Source organism: Papio anubis, chromosome 5, assembly GCF_008728515.1.
Source record: "Papio anubis isolate 15944 chromosome 5, Panubis1.0, whole genome shotgun sequence".
Taxonomy (NCBI): domain Eukaryota; kingdom Metazoa; phylum Chordata; class Mammalia; order Primates; family Cercopithecidae; genus Papio; species Papio anubis.
Genome location: NC_044980.1, coordinates 53,070,672 through 53,092,663, shown reverse-complemented (window position 1 = coordinate 53,092,663; position 21,992 = coordinate 53,070,672). Strand labels below are relative to the sequence as shown.

Sequence of the window (21,992 nt, the reverse complement as noted above, 5' to 3'; positions counted from 1 at the left end):
TATATGAATATTCACTGTACTCTTCTTTCAACTTTCCTATGCATTGTAATAATTTTCAGAATATTTTTTTAAAGCCTCTATACTGCCTTCTTGTCATTGCTGCTCATCTTTATTATTACTGTGAAGAGACAGCAGCCCATTCTTTCAATCTCTGCCAAGCCCAAGTCACTGCCATCGTCAGAATGCCATCCCCTTTCCACATATCTGTTTGGTCTTTGTAGTCCTGAAGTCCCAAAGACTCAGTTGGGTGTGGACGTGGAAGGAAGAGGGGGACATTGTTTGGCCAGAGTGTGTTTGGGTTTCCCAGGTACAGCAGGTCACATCTATAAAACCAAAAAGTATCTGAGGCAGGTCTTAATCAGTTTAGAAAGTTTATTTTGCCAAGATTAAGGACATGTACCCGGGAGGCAGGGCTGTACCTTTCTTCAAAGATGATTTTGAGGGCTTTATTATTTAAAGGAGAAAGGGTAGACATCAGGAAAAGGGGAAGAAACTTTTAAGAGGTGTGGGTAGATAAGAGACAAACGGTTGCATTCTTTTGAGTCATTGATCAGCCTTTCACTGAATATACAATTTACATGTGAAAGGGAGGTAGAGGAAGAGTCACTTATGCCTTGTCTAGCTCAGTGAATCTACACTTTTTACATCAGCAATCAGATACACATTTGTCTCAAGTGAGCAGAGGGATAACTTTCTGTCTTGCACCTCTGAAGATAAGCTATCAATTTACATTGTCAGGGTAAAATTCAACACAACTGTTTTAAGGTAAAGATCTTGGGGTTCACAGGGAATTTCCTAGTGGAGAAATTGTGAGGGAGGTATGTGGCTTCTTCTTCTTCTTTTTTTTTTTTTCTTTAATGTCTGTAGCTATCTTATTTAGGAGTAAAATGGGAGGCAGACTTGCCTGAAACAGTTCCCAGCTTGACATTTCCATTTGGCTTAGTAATTTGGGGGCCCCAAGATTTATTGTCCTTTCATACGTCCTATTCACACAACCACTCACAGGCACAGAGTCATGGCCAGATGTTCTTTTTTAAAAAATTTTTATTTATGTATTTATTTTTTACAATTTTATTTTTTATTTTTATTTTTTATTATACTTTAAATTCTAGGGTACATGTGCACAATGTGCAGGTTTGTTACATATGTATACATGTGCCATGTTGGTGTGCTGCACCCATCAAGTCATCATTTACATTAGGTATATCTCCTAACGCTAACAGACACATGAAAAAATGCTCACCATCACTGGCCATCGGAGAAATGCAAATCAAAACCACAATGAGATACCATCTCACACCAGTTAGAATGGCAATCATTAAAAAGCCAGGAAACAACAGGTGCTGGAGAGGATGTGGAGAAATAGGAACACCTTTACACTGTTGGTGGGACTGTAAACTAGTTCAACCATTGTGGAAGACAGTATGGCGATTACTTAAGGATCTAGAACTAGAAATACCATTTGACCCAGCCATCCCGTTACTGGGGATATACCCAAAGGATTATAAATCATGCTGCTATAAAGACACATGCACACATATGTTTATTGTGGCACTATTTACAATAGCAAAGACTTAGAATCAACCCAAATGTCCATCAATGATAGACTGCATTAAGAAAATGTGGCACATATACGCCATGGAATACTATGCAGCCATGAAAAAGGATGAGTTCATGTCTCTTGTAGGGACATGGATGAAGCTGAAAACCATCATTCTGAGCAAACTATCGCAAGGACAGAAAACCAAACACCACGTGTTCTCACTTATAGGTGGGAATTGAACAATGAGAATGCTTGGACACAGGGTGGGGAACATCACACACTGGGGCCTGTTGTGGGGTGAGGGGAAGGCGGAGGGATAGCATTAGCAGATGCTCTTTAAGGTTCACTCAGAAGCCTGTACCATGGTGGCCTCCCAGACAGAGACTGAGAGTAACACACCAGCCCCTCCCCTTCCCTCACAGCCGCTAGGAGGCAGCTTCCTTCACTTTTGAGGTCCAGAGGTGAGCCATCTTCTTTATTGCCTGGTGGTGACAGCCTCCTAGGTGCTTGTCCTCTCACTGTCTCTCTCTTGTCAATTCCCCAAGTCAAAAGCAAATTTTAAAAAAGGCAAACAAAAACAGTGCTTATTTGTTGTTCTTTCTTCCTGTCAGTTCCATTCAGTTTTGTTGAATTCTTTTCAGTAAACCAGATACTGGGGACAGTGTCTCTCCACTCTGCCTTGGGTTAAGCTCCATCTTGTCCATCCCTCCTGCCCTTGGTAGTTTTTCTTCTTGCCCCTTCCTTTCTCTTGAATATTAAATAGTAACTAACATTATAGATTTCCCACCATGTGACAGTCACTGTTCTAAGCACATTCTATGCATTGGCTTTTTTAATCATTATAACAATTGTCTTAGCCCCTCTGGGCTGCTGTAACAAAATACCACAAAACGAGGTAGCTTATAAACAACAAATTTATTTCTAACAGTTCTAGGAGCTGGAAAATCCAAGATCACGTTGCTAGCAGATTTGGTATCTGCTGAGGGCCAATTTCCTCATAGATGACACCTTCTTGCTGTGGTCTCACATGGTGGAAGGGGCAAGGAGTATCTCTTAGGTCTCTATTATGAAGGTATTAATGCCTTTATGAGGGCTCTAACCCCATAACCTAATCACCTCCCAAAGACCCACCTGTTAATACCATCACAATGCAGGTGAGAATTTCAACAAATGAATGTTGTGGAAACAAAAACATTCATACCATATCAACAACCTTAAAAAATATTGTCATCCTCTTGTTACAGAAGAAGAAACTGAGGCACAGAGAGTTTCAAAAATTTGTGCAAGATCAAATCTGAGAGGTATCTTGTTTTCTCAAGAGTTTTGTATTTATAAATGTGTCTAACAAATAATTGAGTTTTTACTCTGTCATGTCTATTCAAGGCATGGGGAATATAGCATTATACTAAGAAATGTACCAGTTCATGAAGCTTTCATACCTGTGGGGAAGAAAAATAATAATCAATTAAGTAAGTAATATAAAGTATGTATTGCAAACCTTGATTAGATGATACAGCGTAACAGAGAGTGGAACATGAAGTTCTCTTTGATGAGTCAAATTGCATCATTAAAAAGCATTTTTATATGTATTTTTAAATAGTAATGTATTCTTCTGGTTCAGACAGTAAAACACATAAAGATGATCAAAAAAGTAAATAATCTTCTCACAAAAATATGTAAACAAGTAAATAGAAGAAAATCTATTATTAATTTGTTATTAATCCTTCCCAAAATTTTATGCTTTATGCACATTTAAGACTATAAAAATATATTATTTTCCCATTTTTTATTCCAAGGAAACATATTTTACTATGCCATACACTGTCCTATACTTGCTTTCCACAATATTTATTTTGGAGTTGTCTCGCTCTTGTCCCCCAGGCTGGAGTGCAATGGCACAATCTTGACTCACTGCAACCTCTGCCTCCCGGGTTCAAGTGATTCTCTTGCCTCAGCCTCTTCCTGAGTAGCTGGGATTACAGGTACCTGCTACCACACCCAGCTAATTTTTGTAATTTTAGTAGAGACGGGGTTTCATCATGTTAGCCAGGCTGGTCTAGAACTCCTGACCCCAGGTGATCGGCCCGCCTCATCCTCCCAGAGTGCAGGGATTAGAGGTGTGAGCCACCGCGCCCGGCCTATTTTGGAGATTTGCTCATAACAATACTTAAAAGGCATCTTTATTTTGTTTTCACAATTGCCTACATTTTCACTGCATGAACATATCATCATTTATTTAACCAGTTTTCTATTGATGGCCACTTAGGTTGTTTCTAATCTTTAATTATTATAAGCAACACTGCAATGAATAACCTTATACATGAGGGGTCAGCAAACTGTTTCTGTAAAGGGCCAGATAGAAAATATTTTAGGCATTGCAGGCCATATGGTCTCTGTCAGAGCTGAATTCTGCCATTGTAGCAGAAAGCAGCCATTGATAATATGTCTACATAAGCAAATGGGCATGTTTTTTTTTTCCCAATTATTATTTTTTATTTTAATAGGTTTTTGGTGAACAAGCGGTGTTTGGATACATTAATAAGTCCTTTAGTGGTGATTTCTGAGATTTTGCTGCACCCATCACTCGAGCAGTGTACACTGTACCCAATGTGTAGCCTTTAAAAAAAATTATTTTTTTATTATACTTTAAGTTCTAGGATACATGTACAGAATGTGCAGGTTTGTTACGTAGGTATACATGTGCCATGGTGGTTTGCTGAATCCATCAACCTGTCATCTACATTAGGTATTTCTCCTAATACTATCCCTCCCCTAGGCCCCCCACCCCCTGACAGGCCCTAGTGTGTAATGTTCCCCTCCTTGTGTCAATATGTTCTCATTGTTCAACTCCCACTTATGAATGAGAACATGCAGTGTTTGGTTTTCTGCTCCTGTTAGTTTGCTGAGAACGATGGGTTTCCAACTTCATCCATGTCCCTGCAAAGAACATCAACTTATCCTTTTTTGTGGCTGCATAGTATTACATAGTGTATATGTGCCACATTTTCTTTTCCAGTCTATCATTGATGGGCATTTGGGTCAGCTCTAAGTCTTTGCTATTATGAACAGTACTGCAATAAACATACATGTGCATGTATCATTATAGTAGAATGATTTATCATCCTTTGGGTATAAACTCAGTAATGGGATTGCTGGATCAAATGGTATTTCTGGTTTTAGATCCTTGAGGAATGGCCACACTGTCTTCCACAATGGTTAAACTAATTTGCACTCCCACCAACAATGTAAAAGCGTTGCTATTTCTCTGCATCCTCTCCAGGACCTCTTGTTTCCTGACTTCTTAATGATCTCCATTTTAACTGCCTGAGATGGTATCTCATTGTGGTTTTGATTTGTATTTCTCTAATGACCAGTGACGATGAGCTTTTTAAAATGTTTGTTGACCCCATAAATGTTTTCTTTTGAGAAGTGTCTGTTCATATCCTTCGCCCGCTTTTTGATGGGATTTTTTTTTCTTGTAAATTTGTTTAAGTTCTTTGTAGATTCTGGATATTAGCCCTTTGTCGGGATGGATAGATTGCAAAAATTTTCTCCCATTCTGTAGGCTGTCTGTTCACTCTGATGATAGTTTCTTTTGCTGTGCAGAAGCTCTTTAGTTTAATTAGATCCCGGCAAATGGGCATGGGTGTTTTAAATAAAACCTTATTTACAAATGCAAGAATTGGGCTTAATTTGGTCAGGGTTTTTATAATTTGTTGATGTTATATATGAGATGATATCCATAGGATAAATTCCTAAGAGAATACTTTCATTTCTAAATTTGATAGATTTGGCCAAATTACTTTTCACTGAGATTATATCAATTACCATTCCCAACAGCAATATATGGTGGGCTGCTTCCTCAACACTTCAGCAATTCAGCATGTTCACGGCAACATTTGAGGGTTTTGCCAATTTTGTAGGAAAGGGTGCCTCAGTATACTTTTCAATTTCTCTTCTGATGAATGAAATTGAGCAAATATAAGAACCATTTGTTTTCTATTGGATAATTGGTATTTTATTCAATTGTAGGAGTTTTTACATAATAGGAAGATAAGCTCTTTCTCTGATGAGTTGAAAAGTTTTCTAGTGTTATTTATCCTTTGACTTTATTTATGGTGTTTTGTTATTTTAAATCAATGAAAAGGTTTTGTTTATATATAGTTACATTAATTAATCTTGTTTTTTTTTTTTAAGGATTCTAGATTTTGTAAACAGTTGAAAGTTCTACCACACTCAAAGGCTATGAAAGAATTCTCTCTTATTGTCTTATAATTTCACGTATTTCAAACTTTCATTTGTTTGAAATTAAGTCACATATGAAGTATGGATCCATTTTTTCCTTCCTACTGGTTACCAAATTGACCCCATGATATTTAGTAATTATTCTACCTAACAGAAAGTACATTTATTTCCTTTTTTGTTCTATGGACTACAATTTTGGTTCTGTCCACATGATGGCACCACAACTCCCCCCCAAAAAAATCATTTTCTCAGTTGGAAAGAAAACACCATAAGACTTACAAAGCGTTAATATTTTATTAAATGCCTCCATGTTGTGGAAAACAGACCTGAATTTCACATGGAATGTTCAATAATTTATCAAATACTGAAGTCCATTTGGTAAAGATACATACCGTAGTGTATGCTAATCAAAGAAGTAAGTGAAATATATATATATATATATTTTAAATCACGCCAATCTATTCTTCAATTTTTTTCTTAGGCCACAAATGAATACACATACACATACACATATATGTACACACACAGACATATATACAGTTTATTATCAACCACAAAGACATGGTGTGTAAACTAGCTTTGAGAAATTCTAGCAATATTTTCTAAACCTGCAAGCCTTCTGCATCTTAGAGAGTAGGTTTGCATAAATCTGGGAAGCAAAGGTCACCCCTAGGCTTATGAATAAAGAGGATGATTACATAATTCTGAATTTCCACCCCTAAGCCCCACCTCTTTTTCCATCCCTGACAATCTTGGGGTTAAAGTCTATTGTCACTTATGAGAAACATGCCTGGACTTGCCCTGCACTCTTTAAAGAATCAAAAACAGAAGCGACAGCAAAGACTTTCCCTTTCTCCTCTACAATGGCAAAGCCTTTCCCTTTCTCCTCTCTAATGGCAATGAGCCTCTTTTCCACATTACGCTGGAAGTATTTGAGACACAGTATTTTTGTAAATGTTCTGTTAATGTTGACACCATACATACCTAAATTTGACAGTGGACTGCAGCAACCCTTTTTGTATGTACCTTCCAGGGATTCAATAATCTGGTATTCTAAATGTCTCCGGAATTTAGCTTCAAAACACTGTTTACCATATCTTGTTTACATAGGTAAAAAGATTCAAATGTGCTGCCAATTAACCTAACCTCGATGATCTAGTAAAAATATAGAACAGTTACTTAAATTCTCCAAGCCTCATCTATAAAATGGGAATAATAATGTAGGAGACGAGAATATGCCACCTCAAATGTGGCCCTGGAATAAAGATTATTTTGAGATAATTATTCTGAGAAGCAGCAGACCTAGGAGACGCTCTAAAAATGGCATATTACCCTTTTGTAAGGGAAACGTACATTTACTAAAAAAACAAAACAAACCCCCCCCCCAAAACTCCATTTGTAAGAGTGTCTCCTCTGTACCAGGAAGAATGACTCTAAATCATGAAAAACTTATGAAAGAAGAAATAAGAAACCCCACTCCTATTTACCGTACATTTCCTGGTCATGGTTCCTTAACTTGCCTGCTCCACAATCTTTTCTTTTGGTTTAGCTAAAGATAGTATTTAAGCCCGATTTTAAACCATCTCTCATTTTCCTGGTTATCTCCCATGTATATATGACACATACATGTTAACAAACTTCTTTGTTTTCTTGTTAATCTGTCTGGTTACAGGCACCCAGGCCAAAACTCTGAAAGGTAGAAAATTATTTTTCCTTCCTTACAATATTACTCACTCAGAATTGTTGTAGGATTAAATAAGGCATTTCAAAATACTGCACAGTCCTCAATAAATGTTACGCTATCGTAATTAGAACAAGAAAACAAAACAAACAAAAAAAACGTGTTCCTAGGTCAAACTGCACAGTAAAATCTGGAAATTGGAAACTAAGCCGTGTTTGCACTCACTGGCCTACGCTCTCTTCATCCTACCAATCCCCCTACCCCCAGAAAGTCTCGGATTGACTCTCCAGGAACCAGGGCAGTTCATGAGCCATCTCAACAGATGCATTCGGAAGAAGTCATAGATGACTCTGCAAACTCACAATCGGCATCGATTTTTAGTACCAGTAACTGTCAAAGCCCCACTGTCGTCAACCGCTGCCCACTTGACACCTAACGGCACTTCCGGAACATTCCACAAGATGGCGCCCTTGCATTCCAATCATCGGGCTACCGGCGGAGGACGCCTTGCCGAGGCGTCGACCTCGTTCTCCAAGGTTCAGGGGCTGACCTCAGACAGAGGCTCGCTCTAGGGGGATGGGCGGGGGCCAGCACTGGCACTGTTGGCCGATCGGCCCGGGATCCCAGCGTGCGGGCCCGAGTCTGCCCCAGCGCGATGCGGCGATGGGCTCGAATGCCCGGCTCCCCGAATTCCGGCCTTTCACCCGCACGGCCTCTCGGCACTACCCCAGCTAGACACCAGCGAGCGCGTCACGCGCGGGGCCTTGTCACACGGCCGGAGGAGGCCTCGCGTGCCCGTGCGGCGGGCTCCGGGCACCCTGATACCTTGACACAAGAGGCGCCGGGTCGTGGGGCGGCGGGGAAGGGCTGTGCGGGGGAGGGACTGCGTCTACACCCGCGCCCAACTCGCTCCGGTCACGGCACTGCCCTGACACCAGGCGGCTGGGGCGGGGGTGGGGCCAGGCGTCGGCCCTCGGGATTCTGTTTTCTAAGCTAAGGCTCAGAGCCTTCGAAGAACGGGGCAGCAGGGCCCACAGACGGCCCTGAAGGCCTTCCCGTGGCTGCGAGAGTTCTCAGCGGCCGGCATTCGAGGCGCGCGGCTCCGCTCCGAAGCGAGACCTAGGTGGCAGGACAGGACCTGCTTCCCGGCCAAGCGCGCTCGGCAGGCCGTGGGGCGGGGCGTCGACCGTGACGCGGTGTCGCGTATCGAGTCTCCGCCCCCTTCCCGCCGCCCAGTATATAAGACTTCGCGGAGCCTTCTCACTCGCACAAGTGGACCGGGGTGTAAGGTGCGTGTTGGCACCAGAGGCAGGGGTGCGAGGGCCACGGCCGACTCGGACGTGTGACCGCGCCTAGGGGGTGGCAGCGGGCAGTGCGGGGCGGCAAGGCTACCATGGAGCTTTTGCGGACTATCACCTACCAGCCAGCCGCCAGCACCAAAATGTGCGAGCAGGGGCTGGGCAAGGGTTGCGGAGGGGACTCGAAGAAGAAGCGGCCGCCGCAGCCCCCCGAGGAATCGCAGCCACCTCAGTCCCAGACGCAGGTGCCCCCGGCGGCCCCGCACCACCATCACCACCATTCGCACTCGGGGCCCGAGATCTCGCGGATTATCGTCGACCCCACGACGGGGAAGCGCTACTGCCGGGGCAAAGTGCTGGGAAAGGTGACAAGCGGAGGGCGCCGGGCTGCCGGGCGGGCGGGCGGGAGGTCTGTCCGGGCGACCCCAAGCCGGGCAGGCCCGCGGGGTCCCGCGCCCGCCGCTTCCAGGTTTTTCGGGGGTCAGATCCCAGCGCGAGGTGGGCTCCTCACCTGCTGCCTGGCTTTTGTGCACCGGCAGCGCTGGGGATCGGCTTTGCCTGCCTTAGCCTCACAACTGTGTGCCACCCCGCAGCCCAGAGAAATGCATCTTGAGTCTGGAAGCGAGGGCTTTCTGTATCAGACCTCTCTCCCTCCATCTGCTCCGGGGGAATTTTCCTAACAAGTCTCATCAGACATTATTTTTCATGTCTCCCCGCTCCAACTACCTCCATAAAGCTCTCCTTTATATTATAGGAAAAAAACTGTTTGAAGTTGCTGTTTCCAGCAATGCGTTTCTCTTCACGAGGGAGCTTTAACGAAGTCGAATGCCTTCCTCTGACCACCCTTCTCCATTCCTCAATTTTTTTTTGCTTTTCTTTCTTCCCATTTATTTATTTATTTTAAATATCTGCCGTCCATTTTTGTGCCATACTCAATTCCGTCTCGGCTTTGTTTCTTTTCAGGGTGGCTTTGCAAAATGTTACGAGATGACAGATTTGACAAATAACAAAGTCTACGCCGCAAAAATTATTCCTCACAGCAGAGTAGCTAAACCTCATCAAAGGGAAAAGGTGTGTATGACTCTTGAGTAAAGTATTTTCTTTGTGTGCAGGGATGGCCCTTCCCTGTTAGGAAAATGTCTTCTGCATGTGTAATCACTGGCTTTTCCGAGGTGACTGGAGGCTAATAAGCCTTGCCTTGCTTTTTCATTTAGATTGACAAAGAAATAGAGCTTCACAGAATTCTTCATCATAAGCATGTAGTGCAGTTTTACCACTACTTTGAGGACAAAGAAAACATTTACATTCTCTTGGAATACTGCAGTAGAAGGGTAAGTGTCAACTCCTATTTGAGAACATTTACTTACCCCGAATTAACACGGTATTCAAAAAGTATTTTATCTAGTATTTTAGCTGTGGCAGTATTTACACTGCAAAGTTAACTTTCATTGCATATCCTGCAAAGGGAAACCAGTGATTTTGATAACTGTTTGACACATTCTCTTTTTTCCTTCTTCTCTTCCTAGTCAATGGCTCATATTTTGAAAGCAAGAAAGGTGTTGACAGAGCCAGAAGTTCGATACTACCTCAGGCAGATTGTGTCTGGACTGAAATACCTTCATGAACAAGAAATCTTGCACAGAGATCTCAAACTAGGTAAGTCCTTGATGCCAAAAGCTGAGTTTTGTGTTAGAGTTGCTTTTCTCTCCCTGTCTTTTTTTGCATATGAATGTTCTTAATTGGGATCTAGCGTCTGCAATCTTGCTTTTGAATGGGCGTCTTTCATATAACAATTGGCTGCCTGGCTCCAAAGTGGATGTATGTGTACTTGGTTAGAATGCATTTTCAAAAGGATTCACTTTTTTTTGTTTGTTTATCATCTAGGGAACTTTTTTATTAATGAAGCCATGGAACTAAAAGTTGGGGACTTCGGTTTGGCAGCCAGGCTAGAACCCTTGGAACACAGAAGGAGGTAAGAGTCAGAAAGATGCATCCTAGTAGGGTTTTGTGGAGAGACCAAACATGCCTTCGCTGTTTTGCATTTCATGTTTCAGAGGTCCAGTGATAACATCTATAAATCATAGCAATGTTAATTTAAAGAAATACTTACTGAATGCCCACTATGGACTAGACAGAGCACGCTGTGCCTCTAAATTGATTATGAAAGCAGTCAATGAAGTCTTTTCTTGGCCTGAAATGTATAAAATGCCACGATGTCCCTGGTTTTATTTGGTTAACCACACGTTGCATGTGGGCTAAAACAATGTGTGTGCATTGTAAAAAATTACCAAAACTCACTTGGTCAGATCTCAATTGTTCAGATGCTAAAAGTCAAATGTTTCCAAATAGAAATTCAGTGTAGATTTTAAGATTTTGTTTAAGATTTTGTCTCCCATCAAGTCACGTCAAGAGAACCAAGTTTAAATAGTGGAGTAATTCCTAACACGATCTCAATATTTCGTCTTTCCAGAACGATATGTGGTACCCCGAACTATCTCTCTCCTGAAGTCCTGAACAAACAAGGACATGGCTGTGAATCAGACATTTGGGCCCTGGGCTGTGTCATGTAAGTAAATGCAGCAGAATAATTAAAAAGCGAATTTGGATTTAAATTTTAACACTTGAGTTGCTTTATGACCATTGCTAAAGATGTGTTTCTTTTCACACAGGTATACAATGTTACTAGGGAGGCCCCCATTTGAAACTACAAATCTCAAAGAAACTTATAGGTGCATAAGGGAAGCAAGGTATACAATGCCGTCCTCATTGCTGGCTCCTGCCAAGCACTTAATTGCTAGTATGTTGTCCAAAAACCCAGAGGATCGTCCCAGTTTGGATGACATCATTCGACATGACTTTTTTTTGCAGGTTGGTGCACTGTCTTTTTTTTTTAATTACATGGTATTGATCCCAGTTACCTGACAGGTTACTGAAGGCCTTTTCTAATGTTCCACAGGGCTTCACTCCGGACAGACTGTCTTCCAGCTGTTGTCACACAGTTCCAGATTTCCACTTATCAAGCCCAGCTAAGAATTTCTTTAAGAAAGCAGCTGCTGCTCTTTTTGGTGGCAAAAAAGACAAAGCAAGATATATTGACACACATAGTAAGTTAACAAGACTTCTTTTCCTTTTTGTACCCAATATTATATTTAAATTTATATTTAAATTAGTTAAAAGAGAATTTTAAATTAGCATAACTTGGCCATATTTGCATATTCTTAAATGTTGATATTTATAGCATAATAAATCCATACCTTGAATTGTGATTGATAGCTTTTTATTTTGCAAACATTAAAGAGGGCTTTTGGGGTAGTTGCAGCTAATGACAAAGGTAAAATGCTATTTTTGTCCAGGATGGTCATAAGTTGGTCAGTAATGCAAGAAGGAGAAAATATGGCTAACCCTGTTCCTACCTTGTTAAGATAGACTAATGTTTGTAATTCTGTTTCTTGATATACAGATAGAGTGTCTAAAGAAGATGAAGACATCTACAAGCTTAGGCATGATTTGAAAAAGACTTCAATAACTCAGCAACCCAGCAAACACAGGACAGATGAGGTGTGTTGGGAAAGATTAAAGTAGATATTCACACTTTACATTACGTCCACTCTTTATTAAATAGCTCTTGGACTATGATTATCATGGTTCAAAAATGTCATATTTACTAAAGTTTTTCTTCAAACCCTTTGAAAGGGAAGTTAAAACTAAAAGGAAGTCTTTCAGTTTTACAGTGCATGCAAGTGCGTTATTGTGTTATCTTTTATCTGGCTTGTGTCCATTGCTTTTTGATAAGCTTTCCCAGCAATTGCCTCACTCTCATCTTAATCTGGAATTCTCAACCTTAAATGAATTTAGATGCTTGACTCATTGCATAAATCTTCTCTCTCCTAAGGAGCTCCAGCCACCTACCACCACAGTTGCCAGATCTGGAACACCCGCAGTAGAAAACAAGCAGCAGATTGGGGATGCTATTCGGATGATAGTCAGAGGGACGCTTGGCAGCTGCAGCAGCAGCAGTGAATGTAAGTGGTTGTCAATCATATTTTAAATAACAAAACTCTAAATGCCAGTGCTAAATACATAATAATTTAAGTCAATTTACTTTGTAGCTTAATCTAACATCGAAGTAGTAAGATTACCGGAATTGGAAAATAATCTTGAGTTCTATGTCTTTTGAATTAATGGAGTGAAACTTAGCATCTACCAAACCTGAGGTTTTATTGCTAAAATATTGTATAACTTGAAACATTTCTCTCCGCCTTTTCAGGCCTTGAAGACAGTACGATGGGAAGTGTTGCAGACACAGTGGCAAGAGTTCTTCGGGGATGTCTGGAAAACATGCCAGAAGCTGATTGCATTCCCAAAGAGCAGCTGAGCACATCATTTCAGTGGGTCACCAAATGGGTTGATTACTCTAACAAATACGGCTTCGGGTACCAGCTTTCAGACCACACCGTCGGTGTCCTTTTCAACAATGGTGCTCACATGAGCCTCCTTCCAGACAAAAAGTAAGTGTATCAATTAATGAAATCCTGTCAGTTCTCTAGTCTTGCACTAAAGAAATCTAAAAACAGTGATTAACTGCTTCTATTTTTTTTCTTCTTCTCTCCCTTTCGTTCCTGTTTTTATAGAACAGTTCACTATTACGCAGAGCTTGGCCAATGCTCAGTTTTCCCAGCAACAGATGCTCCTGAGCAATTTATTAGTCAAGTGACGGTGCTGAAATACTTTTCTCATTACATGGAGGAGAACCTCATGGATGTAAGTACGGTGACTTTAGAGTGGTGACATTTGAAGTGTAGTCCACAGAGCAGTAGCATCTGCATCACTTTGAAGCTTGTTAGAAACAGATTCTCCTGTCCTATCCTTGATGTACTGAATCAGAATCTCTGGGAGGTGGAAGCAGGGATTTCCAAAGCCACTCTGATGCTTGCTTAAGTTTGAGAGGATTTTCTTCGAATAATAATAGAGTGCATGCTACAAAATCTTTGTAGGCACTAACTCACTCTCCTAATCTCTTCCAGGGTGGAGATCTGCCTAGTGTTACTGATATTCGAAGACCTCGGCTCTACCTCCTTCAGTGGCTAAAATCTGATAAGGCCCTAATGATGCTCTTTAATGATGGCACCTTTCAGGTAAATGAACTCTTCAGGAAAGCGCATGTTTAGGTCCTACACAGAAAAATTTGTGCCTAGCCAGTTTAGTAATTGACTGAATTTTTCTAATTCTTGAATATTTTGAGAGATCTAATATCTATGTTTATTTTTTAAGGTGAATTTCTACCATGATCATACAAAAATAATCATCTGTAGCCAAAATGAAGAATACCTTCTCACTTACATCAATGAAGATAGGATATCTACAACTTTCAGACTGACAACTCTGCTGATGTCTGGCTGTTCATTAGAATTAAAAAATCGAATGGAATATGCCCTGAACATGCTCTTACAAAGATGTAACTAAAAGACTTTTCGAATGGACCCTATGGGACTCCTCTTTTCCACTGTGAGATCTACAGGGAAGCCAGTAGAATGATCTAGAGCATGTTGAAGAAGATGGACATGTGGTGGTACGAAAACAATTCCCCTGTGGCCTGCTGGACTGGGTGGAACCAGAACAGGCTAAGGCATACAGTTCTTGACTTTGGACAATCCAAGAGTGAACTAGAATGCAGTTTTCGTTGAGATACCTGTTTTAAAAGGTTTTTCAGACAATTTTGCAGAAAGGTGCATTGATTCTTAAATTCTCTCTGTTGAGAGCATTTCAGCCAGAGGACTTGGAACTGTGAATATACTTCCTGAAGGGGAGGGAGAAGGGAGGAAGCTCCCATGTTGTTTAAAGGCTGTAATTGGAGCAGCTTTTGGCTGCGTAACTGTGAACTATGGCCATATATAATTTTCTTTTTCATTAATTTTTGAAGATACTTGTGGCTGGAAAAGTGCATTCCTTGTTAATAAACTTTTTATTTATTACAGCCCAAAGAGCAGTATTTATTATCAAAATGTCTTTTTTTTTTTATGTTGACCATTTTAAACTGTTGGCAATAAAGAGTATGAAAAAGCAGAAATAATGGTTTCCTGTCTTTAGTAGAACTCTTCACCACATCGTGACATTCTTTGATAATGTCATGCCAAGCAGTGCCAAGAAGCCCCTGAGTATAGAAGCATACTAGAAAGTTAGATCTTTAATTTTTTCTAACTACGGTTTCTAGGAAGTCTAATACCTGAAGTACAATCATAAACTTTCAGGGTAGATCTAGCTTGAGAACACCATTCTTGTTACAACCAAAATATAAGCCTCCTACATTAAAGAAATACTCCAATTTCTCTCTAGTATTTCTTTAAAACTTGTTTAGCTTGGAGGTAAAGCCAGAGTAAACAGATCTCTGTTGTTGTCAATAGGTACAGGAAGTTTATCTTAATATGGGCAAAACTCTGAATTAGAATGCATGCACCACCTAAACATATTACTCAGCAGAAACCTGCCTAAACACTTCCAGAGCCGCTGGCAGTACTAGCACATAATTCCAGTAGTGAGAAATTCTTTGTGAATAAGTCATTTTATTTTCCTGCTGGTGCATGGTAGTTGAGGAGTGGTATGGGAACCAAGTTATGGTTTGGGGTCCATCTTTTAAACTTAAATTATCTAAGAGGTAGATCTGAGGTTTTCTTTTTCAGTGGGATCTACTCTTTGACAGGTGTAGTAAAGGAAAGCTGCTCCTCCTGTTACTCTGAACTTACAGGGATCTGCATAAGATGTAAATATTTTTTGTTCGATTGTAATCCCACTATAAGGAAAATACTGTCCTATGAAAAGAAGTGCTTTGGTTTGTTAAGGCTGTGTTTACAATGTGATCCTGTACAGCGTAGTATAGAGATGCCAGTTGCACTTTTACATTTTTCTAAAATTGTTAAAACTCCACCTGGTATATTGTATTAATAAAAGCCAAATCCAGGGAATATGAGTATTTCACAAGTCCTAGATTAACTCCCGCTGGCTGGAGTTCTCTGGCCATGTATACCAATTCAGTTGTATTTTTAGAAGCAGAGAAGAAACAATAGTTTTCAAACAGAAAATGTTCCTTCTTTTTGAGTTTCAAAGTGGAAGATTGTGTATTACGTCATGATTTCAAAATACACACTTAGCATTCTTACATGAACTGAGCATCTGCTGTGTGCCACATCCAGGGCCTGGCACTGGAGACACAGAGTGAACCCAAGGCCCCCCTGCCCTCAAGGAAGTCACAGTGGAGTGGAGAAGACAGGGCATTTACCTATTAGTATGATAAGTGGTGTGATTTTATGATAAAGGTGTGTACTGGATGTTGTGGGAACTCAGCAGGAATCATGAGGAAGAAGCTCCAGGCGTGGGCTGGGCTCAGTGAATAGATTCCAGAGAAGAAATTTGTTTTTACTGGGTTTGAAAATGAGTGGGGGTTAAATAGAAGTATGCGATGGGGAAGAGTGTTATAAGCAGTGGGAATAGCATGTACAGAAGCCCGGAGGATGGAAGAGTTCACAGAAGTGGGTGTGCAAGTCTGAAGTATTACAGAAAAAGGCTGGAAGACATGAATGGTGCAACCCATGGCTTTTAGGCTGCATTTTGAAGGCTATGCCAAACTACTGAGAAATTTCAAGGAGGAAAGTGACAGTATTTCAGATTCCTAAAATTTTTTCTGGGAGCATAGGAGACAGGGGTGGGGAACAAGGTGGAAACAGCCCAAACAGTAAAGAAATTAATGCCGTGACTCAGGTGAGAAAGGACCTGAGACTTAATGAAAAGGAGCAAAGGAAGAGTTAGGCAGTACCTCATTTGGCCCACCCAATTCATTTCAATGTTCCCAGTACAGAGCACAAGATCTGGTACTGGACAGTCAACTATCAAATGATGAGGAAATGAAGATTGATTTGGGAGGAACTTAGAAAGTTGATTTTAACAGGATCTGGAGCCTGGTTGAATGTGGTGCCTAAGAAAGAAGGTGAGGTGTAGAAGGATTGGCTGAGGGAGTCAGTGGGGGAAGGGTTGCATTCTTGGGCCATTAACTATAGTAAATTAGGAATATAGAAGGAAGAGCTTGATGGAAAAATAGAGTGAGTTTTTTAATATCAAATCAGATTTGTATGAGGCTTCCCACATAGGTCCAGAAAACAGTGGATATGCAGATTAACATCTCAAGAGAAAGCAACATTTGGAAGTAACTAAGTTTTGGAGAACATCATGGGAGTGAACGAGAACACATAAGGATGGATTTCTGTCACCCCTTCTTCCCACCTGCATTTCTAGGGGAGGAGTACAGAGGACATCTCCATAAAACATAACAGTGTTGATAAGTCTTTGCCATGGGAGGAGAATAAAAGATTCCCAGATAAATTACCCTTCCAAATAAGGGTACCCTGAATTCCACACAAAACAACAGTAAAATAATAGATTTCTTTAATGAACACGTTTGATCCCCAGGAATGTTTCTCCATTAGCCCTCACAAATCCTAAAGATTTGGTAGTTTTGTTGTATGTCCCAGCTATAGGGGAGGCTGAGGCAGGAGGGTTGCTTGAGCCCAGAGGTTTGAGGTTGCAGTAAGCTTTGACCATGCCACTGCACTGTAGTCTGGGTGACAGAGGGAGACCCTGTTTCTTAAAAAATAAAATAACACATACCCTCAACTAAACTTGGTGTGGCCACGACAGTGACCTTGATCTTAGGTTATTTAACATTTACGACTTTTAACTCTCAGTCCCGTCAACCCTTCAAGAAATATGTCTGAATGTAACCTCATGTCAGCTAGGGAGGAAGCATACTCCAGTGGAAAAGCTTTGGAGTCAAGTCTTGAGTCCAAATTTCTGTTCAACCACATGTTAATAGTGCGATCTTCAGTAAATACCTAATCTCTCTAAGCTTCTGTTTTCTCATCTGTGAAGATAAAATAATAATAAAACACTTGCACATCAAAGGTACTCAATAAGTATTTGTTCCTCTTCTTGTTCTGTTTCTTCTGCCTCTTTCCACATCTGTAATGGCAGGAACCCTAATTATCTAGAAAAGAAAATAACTGACTCATTCTTGTTTCTCCCGCTTTCAGTTCTGTGTAAGTTGTGATCAAGTCTTCAGTTCTGTGTAAGTCGTGATCCAGTTGGGATCACTTTGGGACTCTCAGAGAGAAGGAATCTAATGGAGATTGTTGGTTATACAGATGGTGGAAGAGATCGGTGGTGAGGCAACGCAGAGATTCACAGCAGCAGGAAGGCACTACTATCCCAATGGCTAGAGAGACCCAGAGAAAAAGTCGTGTTACCAGAGCCCAGAACTGAGTGTTCTGGGAGAAACTAGAATCATGATGGTCACTGCTTACCAGGATTTTGAGATCATGGGACAAATGTCGTCACTGCTTGAGATGACCCCTGTGCCTATTTGGGTGAGAAAAAAGGGGGACAAAATATTTTGGATTCTTTCTTCCTCTTGCCCTCCAATCTCCCATTGACCAAATGAGCTGAAAGCCAGTAGAAAAAAATAGCCTTGGAAATACAGTTGTTAAGGTCATTGTAATATTGCAAAATAAAGCAGAGGAAGGGCAGAGAATGAATCTGAGCCTTAACCAGCATATTAACACCCTACCTTTCTTTCCTAGTTTTTCTCTTCCATGAATCTTGTACCATTTCTACCTTCTCCTTCTCTTAAATACCGAAGTGACATAATTGCTAAGAGCTATAGTTAGCTAAGCAGCAGGATGACAGGCAGTAGAAGGTTGGAGAAGGAACAAAATTGCGTGGGTGGTCATGAAGAATGGAGTCATTCCTGCTTTAGGCCTCTGTGATTTGTAACATCTTCAGACCATTTTTACCTTATAGAGATTTTAATCTACTGAAAATAAGTGTGACTAAAAATGAATAGCTGCTTCTTCAAGGTACACAGAAAAACCAATGTTGGTATTTTATGGCTATTCCATGCATGAGAGAACCAGTATATTTCTAAACCTGGTAATAAACTCTTCTATACACAGAAACCTGTAGATTCCACTTTGTTTTTCCCGACTTGGAAGAGACCCTGGTCTATACATGTTTAGATTCATGCTTTGTTCTAGCCCTTCGTTATGTCTTATTCACTTTACTAATGGAAGGCATCTCTTTGTTTGAATTGCCACAATTTAATTATATTAGTGAGCTCAAATTAAAAAGGCAAACTTCCATATGCAGTGTTAGAAAATAATATCATGGTTCATCAATGTCTGGAATTCAATTGAATAGAATAAATAGATTTTGCTCTGGGATTAGCCTGATAATACGTTTATATGTAAAACAAAATTGATTTTAATGATTGCAGTACAAAAACGTCACGTCTAAGTTGAGTTAAATTTACAAACTATGGATCTATCTCTGCTATGAAGTACTAAATGATTAGATGTTTTAGCCCAGCCATGCAAGTTGGAACACATTCTCTGTTCCAAGCTTATAAAAAAAATTAGTACTATAAGAAATCAGGCAACAGGCCTGGGTCAGGGATGGTGGCTCACGCTCATAATCTCAGCACTTTGGGAGGCAGGAGGATCACTTGAGGCCAGGAGTTCAAGACCAGCGTGGTCAACACAGTGATACGCCCTTTCTACATAAAATTTAAAAAATAGCTGGGCATGGTGGTGCGTGCCTATAGTCCCAGCTACTTGAGAGTCTGAGGTGAGAGGATTGTTTGAGCCCACAGGTTTAAGGCTGTAGTGAGCCATGATCACGGCACTGCACTACAACCTGAATGATAGAGCAAGACCTTGTCTCTATAAATAAACAAACAGATAATAAATAAGGCAACAGGCTTCAGTGAAATAACTAACATTGCCTTTCTTTTATACCCCTTTGAAATTGGTGGCAGCAGGATGACCTTTAAACTTATGATCATATAGACATGTTAGAAGAGTTTCAATGAGATATAAATTTATTATGTGATTTATGTGATCCTACTAAATAGAAAAAATATGATAAGTACAGAGCTATATGAATTTTGAAGAACTTTGAAACTACATGAAAGATCTTTAAATATTTCAAGAGATAAAGAAATGTAAAATCCAAACATGTGATAGGGTATCCTGGAGGGGAGTGCAGACAGAGAATGAGATAATAACATAACTACTGGTGTACTAATAAATGCTTGGCAGCTAACTTTTTCAGAAGTGACCAGAACCTTGATTTGTTGCATTTTCCAATTTCTGTGGTATAATTTCTTTTACCATGGTGAACTTCTCACTACCAGAGTGATGTCACCGAATGCGGAGTTGGAAAGAGATGCACAGCAGTACATTATTATAAAGTATTTCCAGCATATGGATGTAACAGACATAAATAACCTCAAGAAATAGATAATAATAAATTGTAGGGAAACAATTAGTGATGAGCTTAGAGTATTTGTTGCCTTTGTTTTTAACATAATTCATTTAATTGTAAGTTTCTATAATTACATAATGATTGTGTTAACAACTGGCTTGCACAATTCCTGAAATTTTAACAATCACTCCTCACGAACCTTTTTAAACCAGCTCCAACATAGCAATACTAATAATTTAAACCTGGGGACATGAACTATATGTGCTCTGAGAAGTAGGATATCACTCCTATATTCTGAATAATTAATAGGTCTTGGTATGTTCTTTTAACATCTCAGACAGCACTGCAGTAAATATCTCGGTCTACAGCTATGGTTGTGTATATAAAATCTCAGCCAGCCTAGGTTACAAATAGAAAGTTTAATTTAGATAGCATACTAGCTTCTTCAGTAGTGAAGTACCATTTAATCTCAAGAAGACTTAGTATTAAGTACATAAGTATTTAAGATAATCTGAATCATGGAATTAATAATTTTTGTTACAGAAAGAATCTCTACATTTAACCCTAACATTGAAACTGTATGTTAATACTTCACATATAGTAATGTATTAGTACTATAATCCCAATTAAAAACTGAAATTTAAGTAACTGACATGGCTTTAGAAATTTAAGCTGAAGCTTTATGACATTTAAATTTAGTATTATAATATATGATAACTTAAATTTATCATCTTGTAAGTTTAATTTATTCAATGTTTGCATACTTAGGAGTACTTGTTATAGCAGACAATTGCAAAACTATTTAAAAAGGAAGTCAACTATATTATAAATGCAATATAAAATATTAAAGGGAAAGTAATTAAGTTTTAACTGGGATCCTATAATAGAGTCCTCTTAGTCTTTTGTTGAGATATAAAGACACAATGTAAATTTTTAAAATTAAACTTAAAAGTGCAAAGAAGAACTAGATATTTAAGTATACTGAATGTCAGGTTTTTAAAACCAAATCCACTTCTGAGCATAAAAGTCAATCTCAAAAACAAACAAACAAACAAACAAACCACAAAATCTCATTTGCAATCTGTTTTCCTGGGAATTTGTGTTTGTAGATGAATGTCAATATAATTTTCTGATACAAGCATGTAATTTTATTCCAGTAATATTCTTTTGAGAACATGACATGAGTAGAAATGAAAGGCAAAGATGTAATCCATGTAGAGAATAAGGTAAATCTTTAGAGCTGAGATTGGATATTGCCAGAGAATAGACATCTGCTTGAAGTACAGCGAGTTTTAGAGTGGGTTTTAAAATATTTTCAAGAAATTATCATCAGTTAGTCACTGGGAGCTTTCAGACGAAAATTAAAATTTCTGACTTCCTTTGCGAAACTTCATGATCAGACAATATGATCAGACATTTCTACATATCAACAATCAGCTGGAGCTGAGAAGTGCCTGCCCCCAGAGAAGAGGCAGCTCTCTCCATGGACCTCACTTGACTGACTCACTCAGCTGGTTCCTCAGATGTTTGAATGTGAGCCTAGTGCAAAATCAGGTGAAACTTTCAGGGGGCTTGTCTATTTCTAAGTTCTGTTTACAAAAGCTGATTTTAGTTCCAAAAAGTGTATTTTGGATGATTTTAGGGAAAGTGTGGGCTTCATCCTAAGCTACCTTCTGGCATTTTTAAGCATTATTGGTTTAAGAGGAGTTAACGGTCAGGTAGTGATCTGGGATTGGGGCAGGGAAGTGCTGGATAGAGAAAGGCAGGTTCCTGGCTAGGGCTCCATGCCTGAGCCTGTGCCCACGGACCTATGTGAGGACAGTCATTTCTGTTTTCCTGCCCAAATGTCACATTTCTCAAGACCACCCTAGCCCACCAGACCCCCATCTTGTGCCTATTAAAACCCCAAGACCCTAGCGGG

At 40.0% G+C, this 21,992-nt stretch overlaps 1 protein-coding gene across 2 annotated transcripts; it reads left to right on the top strand.

Moving 5' to 3' along the window:
• Positions 1 to 8,230: 8,230 nt before the first annotated feature.
• On the top strand, positions 8,231 to 14,834 carry PLK2 (polo like kinase 2). 2 transcript variants are annotated; one of them, XR_002522561.2, is made up of 14 exons: positions 8,231 to 9,132; positions 9,731 to 9,838; positions 9,982 to 10,098; positions 10,294 to 10,423; positions 10,652 to 10,739; positions 11,238 to 11,333; positions 11,437 to 11,635; positions 11,724 to 11,871; positions 12,228 to 12,325; positions 12,660 to 12,789; positions 13,035 to 13,279; positions 13,399 to 13,528; positions 13,792 to 13,902; positions 14,039 to 14,214. XR_002522561.2 is itself a non-coding variant. In XM_003899694.4 (14 exons), the coding sequence occupies exons 1-14, from the start codon at positions 8,863 to 8,865 to the stop codon at positions 14,228 to 14,230; spliced, it is 2,058 nt and encodes a 685-aa protein (XP_003899743.2). In that variant the 5' UTR covers positions 8,231 to 8,862; the 3' UTR covers positions 14,231 to 14,834. The 2 variants fall into 2 exon arrangements, 1 of the variants encoding a protein (XP_003899743.2); XM_003899694.4 differs by having other exon boundaries at positions 13,035 to 13,275; positions 14,039 to 14,834.
• The last annotated feature ends 7,158 nt before the right edge of the window (positions 14,835 to 21,992 follow it).

Excerpts from the sequence above, each read along its gene's own strand:
- PLK2 (XM_003899694.4), top strand. The coding sequence starts at position 8,863 with ATGGAGCTTTTGCGGACTATCACCTACCAGCCAGCCGCCAGCACCAAA. Across the intron at positions 9,839-9,981 it reads AACCTCATCAAAGGGAAAAG|ATTGACAAAGAAATAGAGCT; the intron begins GTGTGTATGACT and ends TTTTTCATTTAG. Across the intron at positions 10,424-10,651 it reads GCACAGAGATCTCAAACTAG|GGAACTTTTTTATTAATGAA; the intron begins GTAAGTCCTTGA and ends TTTATCATCTAG.